The 14,041-nt window shown below is 37.8% G+C and overlaps 1 protein-coding gene across 2 annotated transcripts; it reads right to left on the bottom strand.

Annotated features, from left to right (window-relative positions):
* Positions 1 to 1,155: 1,155 nt before the first annotated feature.
* LOC131971755 (oxysterol-binding protein-related protein 2-like) lies at positions 1,156 to 11,976 on the bottom strand. Of its 2 annotated transcripts, XM_059333342.1 has the most exons (14): positions 11,859 to 11,976; positions 11,446 to 11,591; positions 11,261 to 11,354; positions 10,838 to 10,913; positions 10,284 to 10,418; positions 9,751 to 9,848; positions 9,462 to 9,644; positions 8,434 to 8,541; positions 8,255 to 8,344; positions 8,044 to 8,170; positions 7,474 to 7,593; positions 5,872 to 5,995; positions 5,701 to 5,791; positions 1,156 to 3,711 (listed from the first exon to the last, which is right to left on the bottom strand). In XM_059333342.1, exons 2-14 carry the CDS (start codon positions 11,480 to 11,482, stop codon positions 3,609 to 3,611), a joined length of 1,386 nt encoding a protein of 461 aa, XP_059189325.1. In that variant the 5' UTR covers positions 11,483 to 11,591; positions 11,859 to 11,976; the 3' UTR covers positions 1,156 to 3,608. The 2 variants fall into 2 exon arrangements, with proteins under 2 accessions (XP_059189325.1, XP_059189324.1); XM_059333341.1 differs by having other exon boundaries at positions 11,446 to 11,948.
* Positions 11,977 to 14,041: the final 2,065 nt, after the last annotated feature.

Below are 14,041 nucleotides of genomic sequence, written 5' to 3' on the forward strand. Positions count from 1 at the left end.
CGGTAGAGATGACACAACACAAATGAATCGGATACATAACAGAGAAAATACCTGGTTCTACTGTCCAAAAAGACATGATTTATAATGTATTGAAAAGTTGAAACTAATGACTTTATTTATTGCCGATACATTTTTATTTTTTACGATTTATTTATTGTTTTTTAAGCTGCTATTACTGTTGTTTGCCTTTTCCTGCTTGTATTTGTCTAATATTTTTTTCCTGGATTTTTATGCATTTTTCATATTTATATATTTAGCAGGTAGAAGTTAATAAGTTAAACGTCATCCTACTCGTTTCCACACATTTCATTTAAATTCTTTTTTCATTTTGTTTGTTATTATTTTTGGTTCTGTGTCATGTCTGAAATAAAATTATGTATAGAAATAAATAAATAAATACAATGTGTTTATATATATATATATATATATATATATATATATATATATATATATATAACGACAATACAGACCTCTCTGATTTCTGAATCAAGTATAGCATAATAAAATTAAATACAATTAATAATAATTTCAGATTTTCTCATAAATGTACTGATTTTCAGGGGCTGAACGTTATAACAACCAGTGGTGGAGAGTACATTTATTTAAGAATTGTACATAAGAATAATTCTGAGTTACATGTACTTTACTTATTTATGCTTCTACTACACTACAGTTCAGATAGAAATATTGTCCCTTTTGATTCCAGTACATTTTATTCATAACTTTCGTTAGTGTCCAGATTCAGTTTATGAATAGCCCAATTTCAAAATATATACAATACCATCAATGGCTACTCCCTCATCCCTAGACAAAATCAGGGACGTAACATATTTGAGGGCTCGTCTGGGACTGTAACAGGAAGAAACATTTTGATAATTCACACACTGCATACCATTTAATCGCTGTCCACGTATAGAAACTGCAAATATATTTACTAATAATAATCTTAAGTAATTTTAATATATTTCTCTTGTGTTGTTAACTCGCAGAACAGAGACTACAGAAGGCACCGGTATATTTTCTAACTTGTGAGGAGAACTTGGCTGAAAAAAGATTGGAAAGCATAAATAAAAATCCTCTTGTTACAAGTAAAACAAGCTGGTGTTCTAAGATCCTTTTAAGGTGATTGTTCAAACAATGACAAGGCTGGTAATATCAATAATCCATAATTTATTTCTCAAATATGCCATGAATGCATATGGTTGTGTCTGGATAACAGTACGAGGAGGGAAACAATGAACATACAATGTAAACATTTTTAAACAGATGCTAGAGGGTAAAGAGTGTGAGTTCACAAGAACCATACGAGCAAACCAGCAGCATTGAGTGTCTGCAGGCGTCACAAAGTGCTTTGAATTCAGAGTAAAGTCGACAGCAGCCGGGGAGGGGGGGGTCATGATGTAGAATATATTTTCACTGTACAATATGTGCATTGGACTGTGTGCAGTTCATGCAATGTTAGTGAACATCTATATACTGTCTAATGTCCGATGTATGCAGGCGCTCCATCATCAGCACACAACATTCATTATCTGCTGCCTCTGTAGTGTCTGAAGCTCACATTGGCTACAAGCCGAAGAGGAGTTAAGCGTTTTATTTCTATTTTTCACATTTCAGGAGGGCAGATGGATGGATCAGTTTGCATAGGTTCATGAAGGCTACAGTGTCCTGTCTTTTTTGCTGCTGCTGTGACTAAAAACACAGCTTTCATTGATGGAAAAATATGTCTCACGGCATCAAAGTGGAAACTCTGGAACCAGTCCGTTACAAAGACCTTTAATGAGTCGGTAGGACACAGATTTCTCTTTGAACGAGGTTTTCAAACTGTGCCTCGGCAGGGAGACGTGAGCCGCAATCTGCCTCGATATTCCTTCTGTTTCTCCCTTCTGAGTCAGTCAAAAATATGAAAATATATATTTTTAGATAGAGCGTGACATAAGCGGCCATCCACACCAAGAACCATGACTACAAAGATCACGGTAAATAGAGCAGGTAGTTTCAGGTAGTGTTTTGATTTAATTTTGATCTAAAAGCTTATAACAGAAGAACTGTAGTGCCAAAATGCATGTCTGATGCTTCATTTGAGAGATAACATCTTCTAGTTTCAGTTTGCAGTTGTTCTTGTTTAGCATGTGGCTAAAAAAGAGAATTTCTTAGTCTTATCCTACGCTTAGGAAGTTAAATTTTCTCTGTCCAGTTTTCAATTAGTAAATTATCGCATTCTGTTTTATTTACATTTTGGACAATGTCTTGACTCTTTTGAAATCAGGGTTGTAGTTCTTGGTGTGGATGGGATATCATAATCTCGCAAATAAACACCCAAAAATCTGCTTAGAAACCACCCAAATCAAATAACACCAGAACTTCCCAGATCTAAGTCAAGTTTTTAACTTTTTTTCACTAATCAAAGTCCTCAAATCACTATTTGCTGGACATTTTATGGGTACATTGCAAACAGGAACTGCTAATAGTTAATTCGGCAAACTTTTAACGGTGCGAATTTACCAAACTAAAAAAACACAGACAAAAAAGCTACAACTATCTATCTTACTGTTTCAGTTGCACCCTCTTACTTCCTGTTTACAGCTAGTTTGTCTAAAGTAAGACCAAAAATAATAATAAATGTAGCAAAATCCATCAATATATTGTTTCCACTGTATGGCTCAGAATATCTCGTCAACATCGTTTTTTTTGTGTCCGACTTTGAAAAGCTCAGCACTCCGTTTCCTTTTGCTGTAACGTTTTATGTGAATCCATTTATAGTATTATAATTAGTGCAGAAAAGGTTTTTATGGCTTTAAATTGTGTAAATAATCATATTGGTGAACATGCATGCACCAATCATTATACACATTATCTACAGCAGACAACAATATAATGTACCAACAATGTTTTCTGTGACCGTAAACATGGTTATAAGCAGCTTTCATCTCTACTGTAAGTCTCTATTCACAGAAAGTAGATCACACATGTGACATTTTAGGGATGTTTACAGCTAACTAAAATACAAATCTAATATTCAAACAGGTTACATATAAAAAGTAGCAGATGTGTATAATTAACCCCTGATATTTGAATGCAACTGGACAAGAAGTGTGTGGTACGTCTACAGGTAAGGTTACGGCCGAGTACCTGAACTAAAACTGAGAATATATCCTCTAGAAGTCAGAGCTTTGTGTCCTGCAGCAGCGGCATGTTCACCACGCACACACACACACACACACACGCACACGCACACACACACACACAAACGCACACACTCACACAGGTGACTGGTTTAAAACCCTAGACAGGTGAGTAACATACATGTGGACTATTATTGTCAAGATTAGCGCATATAAAGATGTTTGATGTCAACATTTACGGTAAGTAAACTCTAAAATTCTCCTTAATATATAATTTCTTCTGTGGACAAAGTTCACAGTCTGTGACAATCGGGTAAACTGTCTGATGACATTTTGATATCATCTTTTTTTCATGGATTCAAATAAAGACACAGTACCAGTGAGCGTCTGGACGTCACAGATCTTAGATGCTGAGAAATAAAGTGAATCCTATCAGAGAGGAGGAGGAGGAGGAGGTCTGCACACCGAGCACCTCCTTCTGTGTCAATAAATGTTGGGACAGTCAGTGAAATTCCTGTCAAAGTATCCACCTGTGTACAGCCAGTCCTCGGCTCCCGTGTGAGGGTTTGTTCCCTGCTGAAACCACCTGCAGAGACAGAACACATGCAGGACTTGTTTTTAACTGTACTGTTAACGATTAGTGATGTACAGTCCTTTAAATGAATATTAACTTTTCCTCATTAAAATATCAAAAACAAGAAACACTGGGCAGGCGACTTGGCTATAGACATATCTCCTGAAGATTGGGATTCATGCTTAAATAACATCAATACAATGTATAAAGAAATGGGTAATAGGTGTATTCAATTGAAAATACTACACAGATGGCATCGGACGCCACAACAACTTTATAAATGGAACTTAATACCTGTAGACTCCTGCTGGAGATGTGACGGGAATGGTGCCTCTATACTACATATACTTTGGACATGTCCAGCGCTTAAGGACTGGTGGAACAACATTCATCAGGTTATATCTGAAGTCCTGCCAAAAGGTTTCAAATCTCCGCGAAACTGTGTGTCTTGGGATCGACCACTGAGCTTAAGGATAATGACTTAACATGTTTTGAAAAAAGATGGATTATTTTAGCTCTCACTACAGCAAAACGGATACTACTAAGACACTGGAGAAAAAAACAGCCACCTCCTTATGAAGAATGGACTACAACAATGGCACAGCTAGCTGCCTACGAGAGGGTGACGTACTCCCTACTGGATAAACTGGATCAATATATGCACACTTGGAGCCCTTTTACTGACTGGTTGTCTGTGGGTTAATGGTTGCCGTGACAATGCAGTGTTGTCATTGATTTGGTGTGCTTATCTGTTGAGAGGTGTCAGTGTGGTGGTCTGTGGTTGTGTTTGTTTTTTGTTGTTTGTGTTTGTTTGTTTTTGCTTTTTTCAACTTATTTATTGAAAAAAAGGAAAGAAAATAACTTAGGGAGTGAATTCCTGGCCTTGATGGCTCCCTGATTGAATGAATGTATTCCTCCCTGTCTGTAATATTTGTTTGATAAATTTCAATAAAAAGTTCATTACAAAAAAAAATATTGAAAAACAATTAGTCTCATGGTATAACTTTTGTTGAGCTGAGTACGTACATTATCTCAAATGCTTCCAACAATTTTAAAACCCAGAGAAATCTAATTTTAATCAAGGTAATGGTGTAAATTAATTGGTCGCCTGTCAATGGTCAATGGTCTGATGGAAGTTGTCATAAATTGACTTTTTATCAGTGGTAGAAAAATTATTCAGATCCCTTACTTAAGTAAAAGTAATGATACCACACTGAAATTACTCTACTACAAGTAAAAGTATTGCATTCAAAACTTACTGAAGTAAATCAAAAGTATCAGCATCAAAATGTACTTAAAGTATCAAAATTAAAATTACTCATTATGCAGAATGGACCCACTCAGATTGTTATATATATTCTAAATATATTATTAGATTATTTGTAATGATACATTTATGTAAACAGCAATTTCATAATCACTTTAAATTTATCATGCTTTTCATGTAAATCAACCTGAAAAGTAACTAAAGCTGTCTTAATGTAGCTTAATGTAGCGGAGTAAAAAGTATAACATTTTTAAAATACACATTTTAGATCTTGGTCATTTATAACTACATATTTTCACTGGATGAGGCATTTTAGTCATGGGATGTCTGGATGTTAAGTGATCAGAGAAACAAGCTAAATGACAGCTGTCTGCCGAACAGCAACAAAGAAACACTGATTTTTAATGATAAACGGCTTTATTCAGTGTTCTTACCAGTTATAATTAGCGAGTCTGATTGTTTTGGATAGGAGGAGACCTCTGTGGACAATTTGGCTCCCTGTAAAAACTAATGAATGTCTAAATCGTAAGTTATCAGAGAAACAAGTTGAGCAAATGTTAGTGACAGCTCAGCTTGCAGCCACTCTGGGACTCTGCTTGTTTTGGGGAGGAGGAGACCTCTCTGGATAAATCGGCTCCTGGTAATAACCTCCTGAACCTCCCATGACCTCACGCTACTTCAGGACATCACCAAACTCTTATAAATGTACCATGAAATTTATTACAAACACACACCTGGTTGGCCACTCTTCCTCGTCCATGGAGCGTTCCCTGCGTGAGGCCCGCTGTTTGTCCTCTAACCGCTCTTTCTCTGCGCTTGATGTGTCTGTAAAAAAAATATGAATGAAGCCGTTCCAGATGCAGCAATGTGTGTAGAAGGAAGTGTTTATGAGAGGTTGGTGTTACCCATGTCTCCATTCTCCATGGCTCTGATGTCGGGCCTCAGCCGGCAGTCTGTTGGGGGCAGTAGTCTCTTCATGCTGGGCTCCAGTTCGTTTAGTGTCATGGCAAAGCTGGTGAAGTTATACATCTGAACAAAAGACAGACAATAAACTAGGGGTGTGCATTGGCACTGCCCTCACAATTCGATTCGATTACGATTCACCAGGTAACGATTCGATTCAATTCGATTCTACTATGCATTGCGATGCATCACAATTATACTGCACACAACAAGGGACATTTTTCGTCAGTCATGAGGCAATACAAGCAGTCAGATAGGCCTAATAACAATAGATTTTATTGGCTATATTTTGAAAAGATGGCAAAATTAATCTCCTGCCTGAGTTCATCTAAAAGTAAGGAAAGAGAAATGCCTCCTCCTGCCATAAAAAAGGAACCTGCTGAGGTGAAATTTACATCAGCTAAATGTCGAGCCCTTGTCCCTGAGGTAAGGAAGACGTTAGCGTTATGTTTTCATGACGCAAAAATGTAACGTTAACGAGTCGACTTTAAATAGGCTAATACAATGGTAATTACCAATCAATAGTACTTTCTATAAAAACGTAAATGTTAAGTTCTGTCAAATACTACCACATACTTCAGTCACAACATATCAAAACAGCTTGTCGCTAGCTTACCTGTGCTGCGCATCAACACATGGCTCATTAGAATATTCAAATTAGCCATGTGTTGATGCTCACCCTCTCTGTCTTGAAGGACGGGGAGTGGGTCGGGTTAGCGTTGTGTTTACTTTGACAGGGGCGCAAAGGCCACCTTGGCCGTAAATTGAACATTTTTTCACAGGGCATCAAGGCCAGAGTGTGGGGCAACGACGGCCATGGCCGTCATGGCCGTCGTGAAATTCCCACCCTGTCCCCCACAACTTCCCACTGGAGGACAGGAAATAAACATAATCGATTATGGCACTTTGCCGCATCGATGCTGAATCGTGCATTCCCCGCATTGCGATGCATCGCTGAATCGATTATTGTTGACACCACTACAATAAACGGCTTTGTTCATAAAATGATTAGGCAGGTTGTTCAATAGGCTAATTCAATAATATGTTTTACTACTTTTGAGATGTGGAGAAAAATCCTGAATAATTTGGGGCCTATCGTTGATTTCCATGTTCCAAAACACAAAAAATTCCATGTCTCCCCAGATTCACAATATATGTAGGAAGACTCAGAAGCATCGGCAGATACTCAATAATAAATTACTTGGATTGGGGGCAAAAAAACCCAAACACTTTTTGAAGTTAAAAAAAAAGTTCATAATAATGTTTTTGCTAGTACTAAAAACTGAGTTGTTGTATAGCAGCTAAAGAGGCTTTTGAAGCAGTTATTTTTCATTTGAAAGAAGGTCATAATTAAAGTTTGAAGCTTGAATCGGTGTCCATTCATAGTTTCAGTGTAGTGAAATGCTGAAAAATGCTGTAAACAGCTCAGTCATTTCTTTATAGGAAATAATTAACAACAAAAACAAAAGGAAAAAGCAACAAAAAAAAGAAAAATATTGGTATCTATGAAAAAATTCATCTAAATGTGTGTGTGTAATACTGACCTGTGCTGAGTGAGCAGGCCGCGGCGTTATCCTCCACAGTAAGGCACTTCCTGGTATCACAGTCACAGTCTCTTGAAATTCTGGCATCTCATCTGCTTCGTCACGTTCACAACTATGTTCCTACATAAACAAATAACACAAATAACATTATCAGACTCAGACTAACAAGCTGAAGCTTACAGAACATACAGTTCAAGTGCAAACAGGTGATTCACAGAACTACGATTGCCACAAATTCAACACGCCTCTCAAGCAACAATGCATGTCATTGCAAGACATTATGGATTAGTGCTGGCAATGATCTAATCATACACTACACTTTGAACATAACTCGAACTGGACAACAGCAGTAGCACACTACAGATATCAAATACGCTTTTACCTTACCTTCTACTAATGCCACTGCATGTTATTGTGAAAGGAAAAGATACCAGTTTTAGAGTGATGAGTCACGTTGTGAGACAGATAAAAACACGTCAAAGACAAACGTGAGAACAAACTCTAAGCAGCATTTAATCTCAGTGGAAGATCAGAAGTCGGTCAAAGCTGAATAGACTAAATGACACTCGCCTGTTTCAGCTTTTTTGAGTCTCCTGCAGTCTTCTTGTCTGACTTCTTGTATGTTTCGTAAACCTTGGGGTCCACGCTGTACATGCATTCCGTCCACTTCCCGTAGATAATGCGCCGCTTCTTCTTGCTGTTTCAACATCAAAAAATCTAATTCAGTTGAGAGGAAAATGATCACAACCAGTGGATATGAACAGCGCTGTTGTTTTCTCACTTTTTGTCTTGGATATGACCTTCGACTTTGTGCAGCTCTTTCCCAAACATGCCACACGGTTTGAAGTTTAACACACACTTATCTCCCGTGCTGATGAATCAAAAATAAACATGTCAGTCAATAATCAATGGTTCAACCAGTTTAAATCTTTAAATGCAGTTATGAATTTGCCATTGTACCTGTGGTTGACTATCTCCACTGTGCCGTATTGCTCAATCCAGAGTTTTCCCAGGATGATGTTATGTACACAACACATTGGGTTTGTCCATGTGTACGCTTCTTTATGTCTGTAAGAAATTAGCAGAATATTTTAAAAAAACATTTCCAGCATTTTAGTGCTTTCAACTTAGGGACTACCTGGCTTCTGGTTTATGGTATAGTACTTTCTTTAGTTTTGCTTTCTGTTTTGCTGTGGTTATCTGCTATATTTATGGTTTTCTGCTGGTTTCAAGGGGTGTGGTTTTTAATGCCTATTTAATTGCTGCTTTTAGCTCAAAAACTTAGTGCTTTCAACTTAGGGACTACCTGGCTTCTGGTTTATGGTATAGTACTTTCTTTAGTTTTGCTAAAGATGAAGATGAAACGTTGAAGATGAAACGTTTGTGTGTGTATCCCTTTAATACCAGATGCAACGTCTGCATGTTTTGGATGATCTCGTAGTTTTTAAGACACGTAACCAATGAAATCTGACACGATTCACTGAAATAAATGGGTGGAAAGCAAAAGGGGAAAAAAACAAAACAAAAAATCTTCCACACCTCCACACTGAAGAATTGACCGAAAATAGAGATGAACAGTGACAAGACCATCCAAAACACATGTGTGCACGTCTATGACAAATGGTTTGGGGCAAAGTCAATGCTCAGTTAAATTAAAGGGTTTAAGCTTTTAAATAATGTTTATTTTATGTTTCTATCTGCTACAGAGGCTGAGAAATATATAATTTAGGAAATGTTGACATTCTGTGCAGTTTTTCAGAAAACCCTCAGGTTTTGGGAGGTTGTTTTGAAACAATGCTGAGGTTTTAGAGGGTGTTTTTTGAGGTGGACTTCAGTTTTAATGGGTTAATAGAACGCTGGAGCCAGCAGCCAGTTCGCTTAGCTTAGCATAAGCACAACAAGGCTCTGTCCAAATGTTTTAATGACAAAAATGTCCCCAGTGAAATACATAAAACCACAACGAAGCTAATCGAATAAGAAACACTCACTTCAGTAGCTCCAGCGTCATGGTGCCTTTGGGCTCAGCCTCCACACTTTTGCCCCAGAACTTGAGTTTTGGGTAAATGGAGCCGTGAAACTCGAACTCTTGCTTCAGAGACTGGGCATGGAAGGCACTGACAGGGGGGTGGTGGCTCACCTGCTCCGAGATCATTCTGTATCCCTCGTCCTCTCTTTTGAAAAATAAAAAAAAGAAGAAATATTTGTAAAACCCACATAAAACACTTGTAATAATGAAACAAAGAAACTGTTTGTGGGTCTGTGAGCTCATTCCAATACCTTACGAGTTCATATGTCTCCCCCAGTAAAGGATTAAATGGCTTTCCAGTCCTTTCCCATTGAGATGCTACAGCCGAAACAGCAAACGCAGCAACAATCTGTCGCACAAACATGAAGTGAATCAAAACAGAGCTGCAATGAATTACTGGTTGATCAACTGACAGAAAATGAATTGTTATATTTAGCAAAAACACAAAATATCCAAGGACATTTTAGCTTTTCAAATGTGATGATTTGCAGATTTTGTTTGTTTGTGTCAAAGAAAAAGTGAATATTCTTGAGTTTTTGGATTGTTTGGCTATTAAAAGATGTTACTTTGTTTTTTTGGAAATGTAATGTGTTTTACAAAAAAACACATTACATTTCCAAAAAAGAACAATTTTCAGCAATTTTGAGGACCAACTACTGCAACCTCGAATCACAGTCCAGGTAGGTTTAGAAGAATCCAGACAAAGAAGAAATGTATTCAGAAGAGAAACAACAACAAGCTGAGTATCTAAAGTCTAAGAATCTAAGTAATCCGTTATCCCTACCTGCATGCGGTCTATTGAGTCAGACAAACTGCAGGCTTTGTGGATGAGGTGAGTGTGCTCCATGTACTCCGAGAGTCTCTGGAGGAAGCTCAGCGGCTCGTTAAACACAACCGGCATTGCTATTTTGGACAGCTCCTGTAAAAGCACAAGGAAAGATCAAAGAACATAATGGATAAATCAGCAGGAAAATGTATAACCAAGCACTCAACTCATGATATTTTTTGACTTGCATGCAACAAAGATGCTCTGCCGTTCAACTGTGGGGCATATGTTTCATGTTCATTTCAGCTATTTTAGTTCTTTCAGATGTCTTCAAAAGAAATGCAATTTCCAAGCCCATTACAGCCAGCTGAGCAGAGAGAAGCGTAATGAGTTTAGACATGACTAATCTTGTAGCGGCGCAATGAAAGCTGAAACATGCAAGCATTAAATTATGCATTTTATTTAATTTTTTTAAACCACTCATCACACGAAGTGCAGCATCTGACAACGGCTTGTTTGCAGCAAATTTGGTGTTAGAAATTCCGATTAAATTGAAAGAAAGTAGGACTCACCATGCCAATGCATTTCTTCAGTATGCTCCACACACTGAAGTTGTTTCTGGAGATCATTTCAGCAGGCAGGGTTTTCCTGGTACACATTTGGACCCCAAATAAAAAGATTTTAAATCAGGCAAAAAAAAATTGACAGTGTATCTGTTAACAACTCGTCACAGAACACAATGTACTGCATCAAAATCCAGATGGTTTCCAAGGTGAGAAGTTGACACAAAGTCTTGACTAGCCAACAGCAACTCCAAATGATCTGCGAAGGAGGAGCTCACGAGCTGAGAGCATAAAAATGTGGCTGCGCTGGGCGTCTACATGTGAGTGCATGCATAATGAGCCCCTGAAGCCCCTATAGACATACGTGCTCATGTGGTAACATGCATGCAGACACGACATACCACGCCATACTTCTTCTCCATGGGTTCTCACCTGCGCTCCCAGACTCCATTCTCCTGTTTGGTGCTACTGTCAAACACCAGGGCATCTTTAAAACTGACCTCACAGGAATCATCTGACTCCAGCCCTGATGGAGACAAGAAGAGGAGGAGCAAAGACACGTTAGACACGAGAAGAAAAAGTACTTGCTGTGAGAGACATCTGTCAGCGTGTCCCACCTGTCTCAGCGTCGTAAAACTCTTCCTCGCTGTTCATACTGAGCAGAGAAAGTAACTGTGCGTTACTCAGAAGTCATGTTTCCACCATCGGCCTGTCCCTGCAGCCCAGCCTCGCTCCAAGCATCACAGACAGCCAAACACACTACCTGCAACAGCACGGACTCGTTACACCAAGCAAGGATTAGCCAAAAACTATCTACTACATGCTTTGAATAAATAAAAAACAACAGCTTTCCAGCTCGCTCTGCTCCCCAAAGAGCCTCAGCTAGTTGTTAGCTCCCACTAGCTAACTAGCCGCTAGCATCGCTACTGCTAAATTAAACCGTTAGCTGAAGGACTGGCAGCAGAGAAACGCTAAAGTTATCCACACAGACACCGACACGATGATTCATACGCGATTCAATTAAATATACCTTTGAATTAAGGTCAAATTAATGCGCAAGAGACATAAACAATCGAAGAGTGAACTGCCTCTCAAACAGGGCGGAAGTAGGAGGCAAGGACACCGAGATTGACAGGTACGACAGCCAATCAGAGCGCAGCCAAGAGAGTCCTAGAAATAGAAGTTAAAGAGCGGAGATCAGTCCAGATGCCGGATTAAAACCAGATTATTAATAATCGGACATTAAAACCTCCACACGGAACTGTTCTTATCCTTCCGTGTATAAATGCTTATTTATTTAATTAATTTTTTATAATTTTACTTACTACTACTCCAGAGTACTTACTACTATTACTTTACTATCAACTCTTATTTAAACAGCACTTTAAAGCGAATAAATTCGGACAAATGAAAATAATAATTAAAAAAAATAGAATAAAACAGACGATATCACATAAAACTAAAAGTTTTTATTATTATTAATAATAATAATAATAATAATAACAAAGAAAACTTTTTTTTAATTGGTTTGTTGTTCAACAGGACCTACTTTTTTCAGTTTAGCTGTAAATTCAGATAATCGCCCCTAACATTGAGAAAATAAATAAATAAATGAATGTATTAAAACAATACGTTATACTGCAATGAAAAACTAACAAACTGACAAAAAAACTCCTCAATACTCAGTTTCATGCCAGCTGTCTGATAGTAATAAAAAAAACTTTGATTTGATAACAATACAGTCATGAATGGGGTGAATTCATGAATAGCCTACCCAGGAGTCTCTTGAGCCAATCAATCAAACATTAGTAGATGATTCATATATAATTAATAACGCTATTACCAGCAACTCAGGTAACTTCACAAAGGATGCCTCATTAGAAAGAGATAGCAACATGATGTTCTTTAATATTTTTCTATGATATGAGTCTTTATGTTCGTGTGCCTCTCGACACACCTTCTCTCTGGTCCAATGAGCGGACAGGATCTTAAGACAACAGCGATGACGAAGAGGAGCGACGAGTAATAATCTATGAATGAACCTGTGATCATACTTGCTAGTTAAATTATTAAATTAAACATTTAAAATCTCCAGAGAACCATTAATGAAATATGATAAAACATGTGATGCATTCGTAAGAAACAGGACAGACCGTGCATATTGTGTGTTTGATGCATTTTGTAAATAGCTGCATGATTGATCTGCTGAAACTCGTTATGAAAACATTGGATGCTGCAGGAAAAGCCTGTGGTCCAAAGAAAAGAAACGCAGTTCAGGTTATCCACCAGGTGGCAGCTTTGTACTGTGGACCCCAAGGGCGTTTTTTCTTATCCTTTTTACATTTTACTCACTGTGGCCTTGTTTTTCACTACAGTATAAAAGTCATGCAGCTCTATGGAAACAGCACAATCATGGCTAGAAGTTGTTACAACTCAAAAATGTCTGATGTGCAATATAACACAGTTATTATGACATACATCATAAAAAAGGGGGGGGGGGAAGCAAGTCAAAATTCTCAGATTGCTTTTTTAAATTGGAATAAAATGGATTTTATATCTACAACACTTTTCCAAGTGTCATTAATATTGGGGGGGGGGGGGGGGGGGGCTGCAAGTAGAGGTAAAACTATTTGCAGTTTACCTCTACTTGCAGCCTGTCCTCTCCCCTCTGCTCTGTGTAAACAACCTGCAGTTCTGTCTGTTTTCAGTAAATATTTGTCACGTGACCACAGAACCAATCATGGCTTCACAGTGTGGCTGAGGAGCAGAATAAATGTTTTTAAGGGGGTCTAGTTATTTCAAACAGTTAATTTTTGGCAGTGTTTTGAATGAGACATGTAGAATAAGCGATTTTCACAGAAATATCACAATTTTTTTTGCTTCGTTTTGGTTGCTTTCTTCTAAAGATTCACTTGGGGTTCAATTAACTCCAAATTCAGAAATGTATCTCAAAGTAACAACTTAAATGTATGCAGTAAAAATCTAAAAACCTTTAAGAATCCCATTTGACAAATATGAACATGTTATCTCTAGTTTGTTTTTTAAAAGGGTTTTAATGCCAAGCAAATATGTAATCAAGCTGCTGATTGTGTAAATAAACTGTTAAATGCTCAGAGAAAAGTGTAGTTGTTATTGGCTGGCTTCAAAAAGGAGAAATGGAGAAACTCTCGGCAGCAATATCAAATCAACAAGAGTCTCAGTAAGACCGGAACA

This window comes from Centropristis striata, chromosome 5, assembly GCF_030273125.1.
Source record: "Centropristis striata isolate RG_2023a ecotype Rhode Island chromosome 5, C.striata_1.0, whole genome shotgun sequence".
NCBI classification, from domain to species: domain Eukaryota; kingdom Metazoa; phylum Chordata; class Actinopteri; order Perciformes; family Serranidae; genus Centropristis; species Centropristis striata.